Source organism: Argentina silus, assembly GCF_951799395.1.
Source record: "Argentina silus genome assembly, chromosome: 15".
NCBI classification, from domain to species: Eukaryota; Metazoa; Chordata; class Actinopteri; order Argentiniformes; family Argentinidae; genus Argentina; species Argentina silus.
The window spans coordinates 12,342,392-12,359,165 of NC_139669.1; the positions used below are offsets into that span (position 1 = coordinate 12,342,392).

General features: G+C 41.8%; 3 protein-coding genes across 3 annotated transcripts in view; 1 reads left to right on the forward strand and 2 right to left on the reverse strand.

The window, feature by feature from the left end:
* The first annotated feature begins 60 nt into the window (after window positions 1-60).
* LOC310816351 (lectin-like) lies at window positions 61-3,054 on the forward strand. The gene is made up of 6 exons (XM_083686505.1): window positions 61-221; window positions 502-643; window positions 1,133-1,281; window positions 1,404-1,544; window positions 2,195-2,306; window positions 2,450-3,054. The coding sequence occupies exons 2-6, from the start codon at window positions 562-564 to the stop codon at window positions 2,521-2,523; spliced, it is 558 nt and encodes a 185-aa protein (XP_083542631.1). The 5' UTR covers window positions 61-221; window positions 502-561; the 3' UTR covers window positions 2,524-3,054.
* Window positions 3,055-5,756: 2,702 nt separating this feature from the next.
* Window positions 5,757-11,214, reverse strand: p2rx3a (purinergic receptor P2X, ligand-gated ion channel, 3a; the record flags this gene model as incomplete). The annotated part of the gene is made up of 10 exons (XM_083685623.1): window positions 5,757-5,840; window positions 6,121-6,198; window positions 6,392-6,457; window positions 6,535-6,628; window positions 6,723-6,859; window positions 7,186-7,318; window positions 8,754-8,815; window positions 10,040-10,111; window positions 10,661-10,796; window positions 11,081-11,214. The coding sequence occupies 10 exons, from the start codon at window positions 11,212-11,214 to the stop codon at window positions 5,757-5,759; spliced, it is 996 nt and encodes a 331-aa protein (XP_083541749.1).
* A 3,189-nt stretch (window positions 11,215-14,403) lies between these two features.
* ssrp1a (structure specific recognition protein 1a) overlaps window positions 14,404-16,774 on the reverse strand; it is an 11,249-nt gene continuing 8,878 nt past the window's right edge. Inside the window, exons 14-17 of the mRNA XM_083685624.1 lie at window positions 15,969-16,224; window positions 15,600-15,697; window positions 15,185-15,437; window positions 14,404-15,026 (exon numbers count right to left, since the gene is read on the reverse strand). Coding sequence (XP_083541750.1) covers window positions 14,958-15,026; window positions 15,185-15,437; window positions 15,600-15,697; window positions 15,969-16,224 — 676 coding nt within the window. The 3' untranslated portion in view covers window positions 14,404-14,957. The remainder of the gene's footprint in view (window positions 15,027-15,184; window positions 15,438-15,599; window positions 15,698-15,968; window positions 16,225-16,774) is intronic.

The following is a 16,774-nucleotide window of genomic DNA, read 5'->3' on the forward strand; positions in this document are numbered from 1 at the left end:
TTTGTCACACATCTAGACGTGTGTGTGTGTGTGTATGTCTGTTGCAACCCACCTTGAATATGTGAAAGAGAGGTGTGAAAAAAAATATAGAAAGGAGAAGAAATGCAGCCCACCTTCTGGGGGTGAAGATGAAGTTTGGGTATAAATATGGCATCAGCATGCAGTCACATCAGCACTCATAGACAATCAGGAGGAAGAAGACGCATCTTCATTGTTCCAAGGTGAGACTCTATACTCATACAGAGTGACCTATTAAATGGTCTGTTTACAGGGGAGACATGGAGAATCATTCGAGGAATGAAAATTGTCAGATGAAAGTTATATTTTATGGATAACCTAATGGAGCATAGAAAGACTGGATCTAGTTTGAGTCGAGCCCTAGGCCTAGTGATTGAGGCAGCACTGGTGAATCCTACAGGGATTTTGGAATAAAAGCTACTCACAAAGCTAAAGCTAACAAAAGTAGTGATGATGATGTGATGAGACTGTATATCCCCACAGGAGTGAACTGAGTAGAAAGGGCCAGGGCAGCAGGAGCAGAGAGGGACCAGGAGAGCAGAGATGAAGACTTTAGGCGTGTGCCTGGTGTCTGTCCTTCTGCTGGTGTTTTCAACCAGTGCCTGGACCAGGCCCACTGACAACGGTATGAAAGTCATTCACTTTATTCATTCTTCATCTCTGTACTTTTCAACCTTGCGTGATAATGTGAAATATGATATAAGACGGGTTTTTTTTTGTTGACATTCCGTATTGAAAGGGTTCATCAGCGTTAGTTTTCTAAGCATTTAAAAGGGCATTTCTAAAGCATTAATATCTGGATCCTGATTGCAAGCTCCCTATTCGGCAAGCACCAATTGAATATTGAACAATATAAACTAATGAGTTATAACTGTTTGTAAATGGTTCCCCACCCGCAGCATGGATGGTGGTTTATAATTGAATAATAAACTGGTTATAAGTGATTTATTAACTAATTATGAACCATTTATAAACCCTTTACAAATATGACCTCAATGTAAAGTGTTACCCTGTATGGTGATTACTCACAGGTATGGTCAGATAAATTTGTCTGTCTGTGTGTTGTCTTTGGAAGAAATTATTTTTTTGAGCTGTTCTTATTTTTGTCCACTAGGTAGCAGCATTGCCTTTCGTAATATGAGGCAGTACTGCACTGTAAACTTCCCACTGCTCTGTGACCTGAAGGGCTATGAAGATTGGTACAGGATGGGATCTTACTGTATCAAGCACTTCAATACCTCGCTGAACTTCAGTGATGCAGAGGTATAGGCAAACGCACCCACGCACACACACACACACACACACACACACACACTCTTACACACTCTTGTTATCACATTGCGTCTATTCTTACACTACATGACCCATAATATTATGATTTACAGTTCTTTTGCAGGGGCAAAGCTCCAGGGGGCCACCTGGTGTCTGTCCACAATGAAAAAGGCAACTCCGACCTGCTGTGTGTTACTATGAAGTACAGCCCCAGCAACCCACGCATCTGGCTGGGAGCCATGGAACTGTTCATGGTGAGAGGGGGGAAGGTGGAAAGGGGAGGCTGGTGGAGGCAGAAATTGGAGGACTCATTGTAATGTATGGAATGGAATCAGAAATGGGATACCACTCCTCATTCCATTCCATGCATTACAATGAGGCCATCCTGCGATTTCTACCTACACCAGCTTCCTCTGGAATAGAGGGGGAGGTAGAGAGGGAGGAAGAGAGGAAGGCAAAGAGAGGGATCAGCGGTAGTTTGATAATCAGGCCAACCATTTGGAATTAGTTTTCACAACACCCAGTGATGGTGAGTGATCAAGTTAAGTGTGACAAGAACTATCAAACCAATCAACATACAGGTTGGTATGACATGAAGATATTCATGCTTTGTATACGGCTTCAGACTGGGGGAGAGAACAAAGGGTAAGACACTACAAGAGCTGATGGAAAACTCAGTTCTTGGGCTCAGACCACACGGCTGGGCCCAGAACCTGGACTTGCTCTGCTGCCTGGTACACCAAGTAAAAGATTCCTGAAACACAGAAGTCGTTAATGTCCTTTATTTTCTTACCAAACGGAACAGGTTGTGGCCCTGTAAACAATACTTACTAGTGTTTCTCCACCACTCCTTTCTTGTTCATTTTGTGAAGTTTCACATGTGTCTGTCTCTTAATTTTGTCAGTCCAACAAGTTTGTGTGGTTGGATGGATCTTCCTGGAACTTCCAGAAGTGGGTCCCTGGCCAGCCAGACAACACAGCCAACAAGGAGGATTGTGTGGAGATGAACTGGAAGAGTAAGAGGAGGGAGAGAGGGAGGGAGAGAGGGAGGGAGAGGACAGGAGAAAGCAACCTATGGAGAATATATTGCATATTATGCTGATATACTAAACATGTTGTGTAATATCATATGACAATCTCTTCTCTTTTGTTTGGTCAGCGTCCGGCAGTTGGAATGACGACAGATGTTACCTGAAGAAGAACATTGTTTGCTCCTTCAAGAACAGAGTGTGATAGGGATGGAGATAGAGCGCAGATTGCTATATTGCTTAAGATTTTAATGGAAATCTGATATTTTTACAAACATTTTTGGACTTTAAAATTAATAATACAGTACACTGGCATTGATTCTTGAAGAATATAATTTATAAATGCCTCATGAGCTTGGTTGAACTGGTTGGTTGATTTTATCACAACCCAAGCTCCATTGTTCGTAAACAATTGAATTGTAAACAAACACTGTGTAGCTTTAAAACATGGTTAAAACGATCATTTTTATCTCATGGATGGTCAGTCCTTGCATCCATAACTCCGTCTATGAAATTGAGAGTGGTTACATTTCTCAAGCCCCATCCTCCAGCTGTTTCCCCAAAAACAGTTTATTGTTGTTTGTTGAATCCCAGATTGCCCCTAGCTCTAAATGGAAAACGCAGCACAAGGGAAGAGGGGGGGAAGCGAGAGAGAGAGGATGAACTCATCACTGCTTTGCTCTGTGTGTCAGCGAAACTGCTCAAAAGTATGGAAAAATAAATAAATAAAAAGATAAATTAACTCATATCGTTCAGTCATTAAGTTTATGGATGAACATGTTCAGAGTCAATTAGCCTGTCATGTCTCTCTGTGTCATTGACTAATCTCTCTCTTCTGGTCAGTTATTATTAGCAGTGTATTAACACCATTAAGAAGCTCTTTAGGGCTTCTACAGTGCGTTCAGTAAGTATTCACCCCACTTGATTCCTATGCAAATCAGAGACCCTATAAAAACAAAGATATTTATTCCAAAATCACATGAACTATTATCCTTGCACTCAGATGGATTCAATTCAACTCATTGCAAAGGAGGTGAATACTTATTGACTTAGGACATTTCAGCTTTTCATTTTATTACTTAATATGCTAACATTTCTAAAATGTTCACTTTGAAATTACTGGGTATAATATCTCAATTAAATCAATTGTAAAGCCTAACCCTAAGCCTAACCCGCACGTACACACACACACACCCACACGCACATACACACACACACACACACACACACACACACACACACAGACACACACAGACACAGACACAGACACAGACACACACACACACACACACACACACACACACAAACAATACCACACAGACGCACCTTTGAATACTTTATTTGGGTTCACAGTAAAGCATTACTGTGCATTACATTACTATCATTGAACCGAAAATAAAACAAAGGTCATATAAATAGTCATGGATACAAGTAACACCATCTTCGCCACACAGCTAAGCTTCCCACAACAGCTGACACTGAACAATATCTTACAAGCTGCTTGGCTTTTTTCTTTGGGAGGCCTGCAGTTTGCAGGTCAAGTACTGTTAGGTAGTGCACATGTCCAAGGCTGCCAAATATCAATACCACTAGCTGACACCTGAAGCCAAGGCCATTATTAAGTGTGACTAGGGACTGGTATTTTAACAGTTTTGTAGAAAAGGCTTCCTCCATGTACAGATCGAATGAGCAGGCTACTTCTAGGCACATTAGAAAAGACCTTGTCATCATTCTCAATGAACACAAACACACACACACACACACACACACACACACACACACACACACACACACACACACACACACACACACACACAATGGATTGTTTACCATGTAAACTATATAATTTTATTTCTGAACAACAGAGTATGTTCAGTAAGAGTTGTGAATGCTTTTACTTAGGACTATAGAGCAGCTATACTGTAATGTTTTCAAGTATACAATGACAATAGATACAGACAGTATGAACACTTAATATTGTACATACAGTATAAAAAAATCCTACTTACAACTTATTAAGCAAGAAAACAAGGAAGCGATCTCTTGTCCTTGAGTGAAAAAGAAAAGAAAAAAGGTAGTATTCAAGTTGAACAGCCACTAATCAGTCTAGCCAATCCAATTTACTGCAAAGCAATATTCCCTCAAACTTTGTGCCGCGCAGGACAGATGAAAACAAAATAAATTCTACAAACTTCATCATGAATTAAACTCTCTCCTATTTATCATGCGAGCCAGTTTAGGAAGCAGCTGTAGATAAATGGTTGCTCAGCTGATATTTTGCAGGTAGCCTACTTTTGGTATCTAATTCACTTGAATGATTACCTTGTCCCTTGACAGAGAAATTACCCTCTGAATATATTGACCTCCCATATTGACCTCAAAATCCAGTTTGGATAAACAGTGAACTTGTAAGAATATGTTCACCACCAGAAAGCCATATGTCCTACAATTCAATATGTGCTGGATAAAAGTAAACAAAAGTATCTCATTACTTGTTTTATGTATTTACACTCATGTAACACTTTATTAGGAACACTATATTAATACTGGGTAGGGCCTCCCTTTGCTCTCTAAACAGCCTCAATTCTTCGTGGCATTGATTCCACAAGATGTTGGAAACATTCCTTTCAGATTCTGGTGCATGATGACATGATTGCATCATGCAACTGCAGATTTTTCAGGTGCACTTTCAAGCTGTGAATCTCCCGTTCTACCACATCCCAAAGGTGTTCTATTGGATTCAGATCCGGTGACTGAGAAAGCCACTGAAGAACACTGAACTCATTGTCATGTCAAGGGATGCACATGGTCAGCAACAATACTCAAATAGGCTGTGGCATTCAAGCGATGATTGATTGGTATTAACGGGCCCAAAGTGTGCCAAGAAAACATTTCATTACACCACCTCCACCATGAGAAGGTACAGGTGTTCCTACTAAAGTGCTCAGTGAGTGTATATTATTTAAAACCACTCAAATGAATTGATATAACAGTATATTGTTTATTAACCATTATCCACTGTAGATTATGGTTCATAATTATCATTATGGTAAACGCATCGATTCCACACCAGGTTGCTCATAGTGCTAAATTGTTCAGCAGATATTGATTTTGCATGGTGTGTAGAAAAGTTTGAGGGAACATTGCTGAAGAGTATGTAGTATTTTCACAAAATCTGAAACACTTTTCAAGTAACGATCTACAATGTCCAACATATATGTTCATACCCACGTCTTCTAGATAGAGACACTCTCAAACAGGTCAGACTCATGTGTAACATTGCAAAGCTACAGTCGTGGGGGGAAGGTGAAGAGACAGGAATAGAATCAAACTGCTGACAAATTAAGGATATGGGGGAGGATCCTCCTCTCTGCCAATTGGTTGAAGGGGGCTGTCACTCAGACCCGTTGGTCAATGGTGAGAGAGACAGGTCCTGAATCATATGTCTTTCTGCTCTAGTTTGATTGACAGCTGGCTGCCAATGTTTTGAGAGAGGGATAGAGACATCTGTGACCCAGAGACCTGAGAGAGCAAGAGAGGGAGGGATGAGGGGAGAGAGAGAATAAGAGAGAGAGAGTTTTGAGTTGCTCTTTAAACCCACAGAACCCTTCTTTAGTACAAACACATACGTGCACACATGCACACATGCACACACACACACACACACACACACACACACACACACACACACACACACACACACACACACACACACACACACAAACACACTATAACAACCTCTCTCTTTTACTTACTATATCAACACAAAATACAATCTTTCATCAACATTATTGTACAGTACCTCATCAAACTTCTTGGCCTTGTATTGATCTGCCTCCTTCAGGAAGTTCAGAAGGTAGACATCACAGAGGACTGCGCCCTAAAGCCAATCAACATGAAGACGGTTATAAAGGTTGACTGGACAGATCCTGAAATATCTGATTTGACTCTAGGGTTATTATGACATTGAATTACTCAATTCAATCATGGTCTTGTGATGAAGCATGCAACCTCAATAGCAGTACTGTCCCTTGATAAAGCATGCAATCTTAACAGCAGTGTGGAAGCCTTACCAGTCCCACAGAGGAGAAGGCAGTCACTAAGTTGATCAGAGTAGGAACCATGCTAAACCTTCCCGCCTGAAAAGACAGAAACAGATTTGATTTGGTACGGCATACATTTGTGCATATACACACATATACTCTTCCATACTCACGTCGCCAGTGACCAGGATGTCAAAACGGATGGCGAAGGCCTTGTAGAGTGTTCGGAACTCCGTCCCATTATTTGTTTGGTAATATTTGGCAAATCTGTGCATAGAGAGAGGGGCAAGAGTTAAAGAGGGTCTCACTTAACACAAAGGGAAAATGAAGAGGAGGTGGAGGATAGAGATGTGAAAAGTACCTGAAGTTGAATCCCTTAGAGACAGAGTTCTTCTCAAACACAGCGTCCAAGCGTGTGAAGGAGTAGGATGGAAGACATTTTTCCTCAGAGAAATCCAGGTTACACTTCCACTGAATAATTATTCCAAACTGTGCACCCTGACAGAGAGAGAGAGAGAGAGAGAGAGAGAGAGAGAGAGAGAGAGAGAGAGATTAATAGAGAAAGAGAGAGCGAAAGGGAGAAAAATCAAGAGAGAGAGAGAGAGAGAGAGAGAGAGAGAAAGAGAGAGAAAGAGAGAGAAAGAGAGAGAAAGAGAGAGAGATTTCAAGAACAGGAGAAAAAAACAAAGAAGAAAGGGACGATGGATTGGTGGGGAAAGGGGATGATGAAACATATGGAGAGGCAGAGAGATAAAAGAACAGCGAAGGAGAGAGAGGTTAGAATGACGGAGAGAGGGAGTTAAAGCAGAGGAGAGAGGCCTCACTTTGCTAGCAATGTCAGAGAGGTTGTATGCTTTCAGCACATCTCCCACTTTGAAGATGGGACACAGTGGGTTGCTCTCATTATTATTGCAGCTCGTCATATAAGTCTCGTTGATGACATCAGGGAAGTTTCCTCTGCGGGAGAGAGCAAAAGGGAGGCAGTGGGAAGTGAAAGATGGAAGAGAGAGAGAGAAAGAGTGTGTGTGTGTGTGTGTGCATGCATGCATGCATGTGTGTGGAGTCAGAGGTGGGTAGAGTACTGAACATCTGTACTTAAGTAAGAGTACTTAGATTGAATGTATGTACTCAAGAGTAAAAGTAGCTCTCCTGAAATGACTCAAGTAAGACCACAGTATCGCCAGATGTTTTTGTAAAGCTTTCATTTTAGCACAACTTCAGTTTTGCACTTCTAATCGCGACTGGTCAAGAGATCAAGAGATCACTGGTCAAGGGGCGGCAGGTAGCATAGAGGTTAAGAGAGGCCGGCCAGCAGTCGGTAGGTCGTCGGTTTCGATCCCCACCCCAGCAGGGAGCCGGATGTGAGCTGGTGACTGGAGGGTTGCTGGCATCATATGTGCCTATCACTGCCGTTGTGCCCTTGAGCAAGGCACTTAATCCCTAATTCTCCAGGCCGGGCACCGAACTACGGTTGACTCCGTGCTCAGATCTCCCCGTGTGTGTGTGTGTGTGTGTGTGTGTGTGTGTGTGTGTGTGTGTGTGTGTGTGTATGTGTGTGTGTATGTGTGTGTGTGGGTGTGTGTGTATGTGTATGTGTTGTGAGCTGTGTTGTGTGTGTGTGTGTGCGTGTGTGTGTGTGTGTGGGGGTGCAATAAATAACACATTCCTACCAATCTGATTGTATGGCAAATAAAGCAATTGATTGAGATATAAGCAACATGTTTTGGCTGATGACAGACATGTTGTGTTACATACAGTTGCAATATAAAAAAAACCATTATAGAGACTATAATAAATGTGCACTAAGATTGCAGCCTGCACTGGTGTGACCAATTAAAAATCAAAGTCAAATGGTCACACTCTGGAGCCCTGATGTAACTGAAGGGAACACATTTCCGTCCGCAGTGCGTGGAAAAATAAGGACTGGGCCAGATTTTAAATGCTGCGAAACAATAGAAGGGCTGTGAACAATTGTGTTTTGCTAATATATGCACATTGTCCTTATTGATTTGAGCTAAACACGTGTGATGTCCAGGGTCTTGTGATATTTCCGCCGCAAAGAACAGAGCATGTTAGCCCGCCAATCGGCAAAAAAATAGTTTATTTAAGGAGTGTGACTGCTACGCACGTGTGTAGTCTGACGAGATCCTCTGCCCTCGCATTCCTTCAGTGGCAGTTTCCGATGTGGACAACGGCTACCATTGGATTTTGAGCCACTCAACCATCTTCTAATTATAAAAAAATCTTTGGTAAAATGTAAAAAGATGACTTAAGCACATGTAGAGGTGGAGTTAGGCGTGTTGACAATACCTTGATGGATCTAGCTGGATCTACTGGACCAGAAGATGGGAATTGTTGGGTGGTGTTTTTCTGGGCAGTGTGTGGGACTCACCTTGTGACGTTGAAGCGTGGGAAGCGGACACTGTTCTTGATGAAGATGGTGAAGTTTTCTATCTTCATTACCGAATTGCTGAGAAAGAGGTAGGGTAGAGAGAGAGAGAGAACTTTTTTTTTTTTTTATGTATATTTTATTAAACCCTTATTTTACCAGGTAAGTGGACTGAGAACATGTTCTCTTTCAATGGCCTGGGGAACAGTTGCAAGGGAAGAGGAGAAGGGATGAATGAGCCAATTGGGGATGATTAGGTGGTCAAGATAGTATGAGAGCCAGGACATTAAGTGCCATGGGATCTTTAACGACTCGGGACCTCAGTTTAACGTCTCATCCGAAGGATGGCATCCTCTGAAAGGCAGTGGGGGAGGCAGCTAGTGTAAATTGCATGTGTGTGTGTGTGTGTGTGTGTGTGTGTGTGTGTGTGTGTGTGTGTGTGTGTGACTCACCTGTTTTTGGTGTCAACCTCAGCAGGACACCAACCCTGGATCTGACATTTTCCCTCTTTGCCTTCAGAGGCGTTCAGACAAGTGCCTGTGATTATACCTGTAGAGAGAGAGAGAGATGAGGGAGAGTGAATGATATAATCTATGCCCAGTTGTGTATGTATGTCTACATATTTTGCTATATTATTTAATTGTCCGGATATTGATCACGCTCTATGTTCTCACGCTCTTAGGGTCATTATTAGCTGTGTTACCATTTATTATTATTCATTTAATTTATTCCATCAAATTGTATTCCCTTTTATTCCCATATGTTAATATTAATTTTGTAGAGAGAGAAAGAGAAATAGAGAGAGAGAGAAAGAGAGAAAGAAAAGAGACAGACAGAGAGAAAAAGAGAGAAAAAAGAGACAGACAGACAGACAGGGAAGAGAGAAATACTGTCGTGTGTGTGTGTGTGTGTGTGAGAGAGAGAGAGAGAGAGAGAGAGAGACAGACAGACAGACAGACAGACAGACAGACAGACAGACAGACAGTCGGAGAGAGAAATGCTGTATAGAGTATAGTTCCAAAAGAAAGGAAAAGCGGGCAGTGATTGAGAGAGGGAGATATGGACTCACCGTTTCCAAGAGCCGTCCCGTAATGCTTCACACAGTCATTTGTAGTGTTACACGTGTACCTTTCATTGCTCTGAGAACAGACATGATTAATATTACACACACACACACACACACACACACACACACACACACACACACACACACACACACACACACACACACACACACACACACACACACACACACAACATGAAACAATGTCTCTGTGCTTTGAACTCACCTCAGCACAGAAGCCTCTGAACTGGTTCTCCGTGATAATGATCTTGGTAATGATACAGAATACAGACGCACCCTAACAGATGAACATATAGTTAAGAACAGAGTATTTATAGAAAATCGTACATGTTCTAAATGGTTTTTGTAGTTAAAAACAGATAAGATAAGTATTCCTGCAACATAATTTTGTATTTTGTAGTTTAATCTGAGAAATAAGATCATTGATTGTACCCAAATTGGCCATTTTCATTTCATGGGATTCTTATAATAATCAATAGAATTCAAACCCCATGTCTGTTTTGGACCTGATAATGATTAAGACATGAGGATCTAAAACAATGGTCAAAAGTCACCCATGAATCCTCCAAACCCCTCCTTTATCTTTCGAAGATTTTATCAGCCTGGATGAAATATCAGTTCCCTACTGTATGTCTGAAAATTAGTACAGTATGGAGTTTTGTTTCTTCCTACTATGTGATGTATTTCTGGTGAATCTGGTGACTATTATGTTGCCCTGTCCAAAGATATTAGTCATTGTAGTATTATTACTATTTCATTTTATCTTTCACTACAACTGGTTCACTAGCATGAGGGCTTCTCAGACTTTTGTCAGGGTGTCACAAACCTGCACTGGGCTGACGTAGTCCGCTACGTCCATCACCTGGTCCTCAATGTAACCAAAGCCCTTCACCTTGGTCATGACAGAGGACTCGATGGCAGTGTCTCTCTCCTGGTAGGCTTTCTCATACATGAAGACGTAACTACACAAACAGAGGAGAAACAGAGATGGTTTGAGGACAATGAAGAAAGGGTTGTTAAGAGAGCAATGGCGTGATGGCAGAATTCTAGACAGTAATCCCATCAAACAGCTAACCCATGTAAAAAAAAAACAGAACATACAGTACCGAAAATCAAAAAGCATGCACACACATTTTCTAGCACAAGCACACACACACACACACATCTGAATATATCAGAATTAGCTGGATACACACATGCACGCAAACGCACACACACACACAACAAACACACAGAGTGTACTGACCAGACAAAGTAGATGACGATGAGCAGCTGGACGGCACGGTTGATGACCCCGACCGACCAGTTCTTCACTACCACAGTCTTGGTGGTCTCGTAAGTGAAGAAGTCTTTGACATAGCCGAACGCCTTGAGAGCCATTGTGTGTGTGTGTGTGTGATCTCCTCCTGTCCAAGTGCTTGCCCAACGCGTGTGTGAATGTTCTACACCTAAACCTACGATCACCACCACTAACACTCTGTCTGCGTTCTTAACATTAGAGCTAGTGGGCCGCTCTCTAACCCGAACCCTCCCTTTGTGTTATCCTCTAATCTTTGTCCCCAGAATGATTTCGTTTTCTTTGTCATTGAGTGATAAAGATATTGGACCTCCCCTTTCTGCCTTTCTCTAATTGAAAAAGAAAAAAAGAAAAAGATAAACCTCTTTGTCTTTTTATTCTTCGTTCTGTTCTGACCTCACATCCACTCTCTTCTCACCACAAATCCCCTTCTCCCATTCGTCATTATGGCTCTGCCCATCTGAACAGCTTTTTAAACCCACAGAACCCTTCTTTAGTACAAACACATACGTGCACACATGCACACATGCACACAAACACACACACACACACGCATGCACGCATGAATGCACACACACACACACACTCTCTCTCTCTTTTCTCTCTCTCTCTCTCTCTCTCTCTCTCTCTCTCTCTCTCTCACTATCCTACATCACTCAAAAGCTGTTAACACAAACTTTTTCTAAAGACAGATAATTACAGTAATAACAGTAGAGATATACACTCACCAAGCACATCTAATCTAATTCACTTGAATGATTACCTTTCACAAATTACCCTCTGAATATATTGACCTCCCATATTGACCTCAAAATCCAGTCTGGATAAACAGTGAACTTGTAAGAATATGTTCACCACCAGAAAGCCATATGTCCTACAATTCAATATGTGCTGGATAAAAGTAAACAAAAGTATCTCATTACTTGTTTTATGTATTTACACTCATGTAACACTTTATTAGGAACACTATATTAATACTGGGTAGGGCCTCCCTTTGCTCTCTAAACAGCCTCAATTCTTCATGGCATTGATTCCACAAGATGTTGGAAACATTTCTTTGAGATTCTAGTCCATGATGACATGATTGCATTCCTGCAGATTTTTCAGGTGCACTTTCAAGCTGTGAATCTCCCGTTCTACCACATCCAAACCAGTTTGAGACGACTTTTGCTTTGTGACATGGTGCATTATCATGCTGGAATTAGCCATTAGAAGATGGGTAAATTGTGGCCAATAAGGCATGCACATGGTCAGCAACAATACTCAAATAGGCTGTGGCATTCAAGCGATGATTGGTTGGTATTAACGGGCCCAAAGTGTTCCAAGAAAACATTCCCCTCAACATTACACCACCTCCACCACAAGAAGGTGTACAAGTGTTCCTAATAAAGTGTTCGGTGAGTGTAGATGCATTTGAGTGATCAATACAAAATATGGCAAGGCTCTAATGAGTTCTACACACATATTAACTATTACCATCAATATTATTGTCACTTACACAACATGAGTGTGATAATTAACACACACACACACAGTGTGTGTGTGTGTGTGTGTGTGTGTGTGTGTGTGTGTGTGTGTGTGTGTGTGTGTGTGTGTGTGTGGTGCCTATAGATGCCGTGCTGGAATATGTCATCTCTTCATCTCTGAAGTGCATTAGCATTAGTCTCTCTTTAATGTGATTTTGAATTGTGAAAGGGGAAACCACAGCACAAGCGATCATCATACAGGAAATTGACTCAATACACACGCGCACACGCACACACATTAGCAAAATAACAGATAAACACACAATTACAGTGATCTAGAGAAAGGGGGAGAGGGGGAGAATGCGTATACAAAGAGAGAGAGAAATAGAGCAGTTGAAAAAGTAGGGCCAAGAGGTTAAAAGTATCAGGATGCGATTTGAGAATGAGAGGAAAAGGAAAGAAGAGAGAGAGAGAAAGAGAGAGAGAGAGGGGGGTAAAGTGAATGATAATCTATACACAGTTGTATATGTATGTCTACATATTTTATTCATTTATTTGTCCGGATATTGATCACACATGTTAGGGTCATCATTAGCTATGTAACCATTTATTATTATTATTATTATTATTATTATATAGAGAAAATCTCCTCTTATGTTTAACCCTTATCGTGTCAAGGGCAGAAGAAACCAAGCAGCCATTTTCAGGAACTCTGATGAAGACAATGATGATAATGAGGAGGAGGGGAAGGAGGAGTACACATTTTCCATTTAAAAATGACCTGCATTATCAGACCTACATTTTCAGACTGCTCAGTTGATTTGTGGGTTTGTGTTTCGGCACATCTGTCAAAAATGTGTGTGTACCGTGTTCTGCTTCATGAGCTGTCAAACATAAAATAGGCTTGCACTACCTAATGCCGCAACGTAGATCTGTGTAAATTATCTGTCTTTTTGAATATATTGAATACAATTCTGAATATGATATAGGTCTTGTTTCACAGATGTCTTTTCCAGACTGTTTCTTTTTTGCTTTTCCATACTTTTCCAGACTTTGCAGACCTGCATTGAAACCCTGGGAGGAGCCTCTTACCTAACCCAATGGAATCCCTTGTGGTCAGAACCACGCACTATTATTCCATTCTAGAATCCCTGGCTCTTAAAAACCACCCAATGCATCCTACCACTTGACTCCTTTTAGTGATCCCTATTTATTGTCTCCTAGAAACCACTGTCTCTGTCCCTGCCAACCCATCGCAATAACTCACTCTCTAAAAACCACCGCTGCTTTGTTAAATGGATGGACATAACCACAAAGAGAAGCATAAAAATCTCATCTTGATCTGCATCTGGGATGAAGGTCTGATCAGTGTTAGCCTTTCAACCCCAAACCTTTCACCTACCCCAAACCCACCCATGTATGTCATCGTTAACACACACACACACACGCAAAGATTTATCGATTGTTGTCGTAACATCATTATAGGCGTAAATGGCTATTACCTCTCTGCCTTGAGTAAAGCTGCTGATATCACAGTATCAACTAAAACAAACTATTTGCCAAGTATCAAGTGTACATGTGCTTCTATATATAATAGTACATTTTGTGTCTGTGTGTGTCTCTCCTCCAGTTTATTTTAATACCACGGTCCATCCCTCCATTTGTCTACTAAACCATAGGTGGTCCACTCTAAAACCACCGTACCCATCTCTCCTTCCCCTGGGACAGTCCTGGAAGAGAAACAGAGCCAAAGAAAGGAGAGAGTAAGTATATAAGGGCAATGAACCTTGAGGAAACATATTTTATTTTAAAAAGATTTATTCATTTTGGCTGAGAAGAAAGAAAAAACATGACATCGCAAAATAACAAACAAAATAAAATAAAATGCACTGAATTGAAGTTTTTTTTATTTCTCTACACAGGAAAACAAGACTACCTCCAAAACCATTTCTACCCCATTATTATTATTCAGTGCAGACTACAACCATCCCCACGGAGTGAAAATACCCAGTAGAATTGTGGGTAATGTAGTACATAAAACGCTGCAAAATTCGATTCAGTCTGTTGGGGGAACCCTTTGTGGATCTAAGGGTTTTGTGTTGGAGAGTCAGTAAGGAGGGTCAAGCTGTTACTCCCAGAGAGGACAAACAAAATGGTCGCAGCCAGAGGTATGCACTGTCTGAGAGTGTGGTTGGGACATACAGAGAGGCAGTACAAATTCTTGGTCCATGTAACGCTTGGGGTGTGTGTGTGTGTGTCAATGAGTGTATGCTAGGTTGATATGCTGTGTGTAAACATGTCCAAATGTGCCACTGTTGTGATGGCATCAGCAGGTCCAGTGAAACTCCTACTCCCTCTCCTCAGTCGGAATCCCCCTCAGAGGTGGGGGGCGTTGATATGGCCTCTTCCTCCTCCTCCTCATCAGACTCCTGGGGAGAGAGGGTAAAAAAAGGGGTGTGAGAAAGTGGTCATGAAAAAGAGGGCAAGGAAAACCGAGGGAGAAACAGAAATTGACTTCTTTTGAAGATCACTCCCTGCCTCACTGAGATGTTTGTATAGGTGTGTTGCCATGGCGACAGGACAGTACCTTGGCCTTGCTCTTGGCCTTGCTCTTCGTCTTGGACTTGGACTTGCTCTTGGACTTAGACTTGGACTTGCTCTTGCTCTTGCTGCCGTCAGAGTCTGACGAACTCTCCTCGCTGGAAATGAACTCTCGACTCTTGAAGCTGTCATTCCCCCCTCCTCCACCTCCTCCCCCCCCTCCTCCTCGCTCCTTCTCCTTCTCTCCTCCGGCAGACTTCCTCTTCTTCTCCTCCTTCTTTACTACCTTCTTGCTCTCCCTGTCAGAGTGAAGTGGTGGAATGGAGATGTTCGTGTCAAAAAGGCCATATTACAAGTGTGAGCTTAGGTCACTGTGTGATGACGAGGTCAATGTGTGTAATGAAGAGGTGCGAGTGTGTGTGTGAGTGTGTGTGTGTGTGTGTGTGTGTGTTATCCCTTACTTCTTGGCAGGTGCATCGGCTCCTCCACCACTCTCTCTGTACTCCTTCATGGCTCTCTCATACTGCTTCTTAGCCTCCTCTGCCTTACCATCCCACTCCTGAGAGAGAGAGAGAGAGAGAGAGAGAGAGAGAGAGAGAGAGAGAACATTGCAGAAAAGGAGCTTAAATTCTGTAAAACCAAAAAACAATGAACAAGAAATGTATGACGGCAAAACTAAGAAAATAGATTAGATTAGATTCAACTTTATTGTCATTGTGCAGAGTACAAGTACAGAGACAATGAAATGCAGTTAGCGTCTAACGAGAAGTGCAAAAAAAGCAGAAAAGTGCAATGTGATAGGATTCTAGGGATAAAGTCCCCCCACTCACCTCTTTAGCCTCCTTGTCGATCTTTTTCCACATCTCTCCGGCCTTCTTGGAGATTTCTGTGACGGAGATTCCAGGGTTTTCCGACTTGATGCGTTCCCTGCTGGCATTGAGCCACAGCATGTAGGAACTCATTGGCCTTTTGGGGGCGCCAGCGTCCTTCTGCTTCTTCTGCAAATGGGGGAACGAAGGAGAGACATGAGCAGAGAGACACACACCTGACATCTGGGTGCCACTAGAAGTCAACACCAAGGTATATCTTTCTCAGATACAAAAGCAAAGATGTAGATTACTGTTGAATACTCACTCTCCCCCTCTAGACTTATGGAGTACAAAGGAGCTCATATACTTCCTGGCAACACTTTCAAATTCCTTGCAAATTTCGCCATAGGCATTGTACAAGTGGCGATTTATACCATTTTAAAGCGGGAACCCACCCGTTCAACAACTTCCCAGATTAATCACTAATTTGCAATGACTGGTATTCTCGAAGAGCAACCATTGCGACTTTTAAAACGGTAAAGTTATGAGACCATCAGGACATAAAATTAACTTTTTGGTCTACCAGCCAAGGTGGTCAACCAAAAAAAGTTTTGCGCCTATCCCTGTGTCAAAATACCACTAAATATTTTCCCCTGCATGTTTTCTATCTCAGGCGGACGTGTGTAAATTGCCATCTTGTGTACTGTAGTTGAATTTTACTTTAATCAATGGTGACCATAATTGCAGATCACACTAGTTTAGTTTTTTAAATAGAAGCATAGTATTCGCAAACCTTTGTTGGCTCCCCGTCAAAGTGGCTGGTAAAA

Bases quoted from the DNA above. Each gene is read 5' to 3' on its own strand.
- LOC310816351 (XM_083686505.1), top strand. From the start codon at position 562: ATGAAGACTTTAGGCGTGTGCCTGGTGTCTGTCCTTCTGCTGGTGTTT. The intron at 644-1,132 runs GTATGAAAGTCA...TTTGTCCACTAG, and splicing joins GACCAGGCCCACTGACAACG to GTAGCAGCATTGCCTTTCGT. The intron at 2,307-2,449 runs GTAAGAGGAGGG...TTGTTTGGTCAG, and splicing joins TGTGGAGATGAACTGGAAGA to CGTCCGGCAGTTGGAATGAC.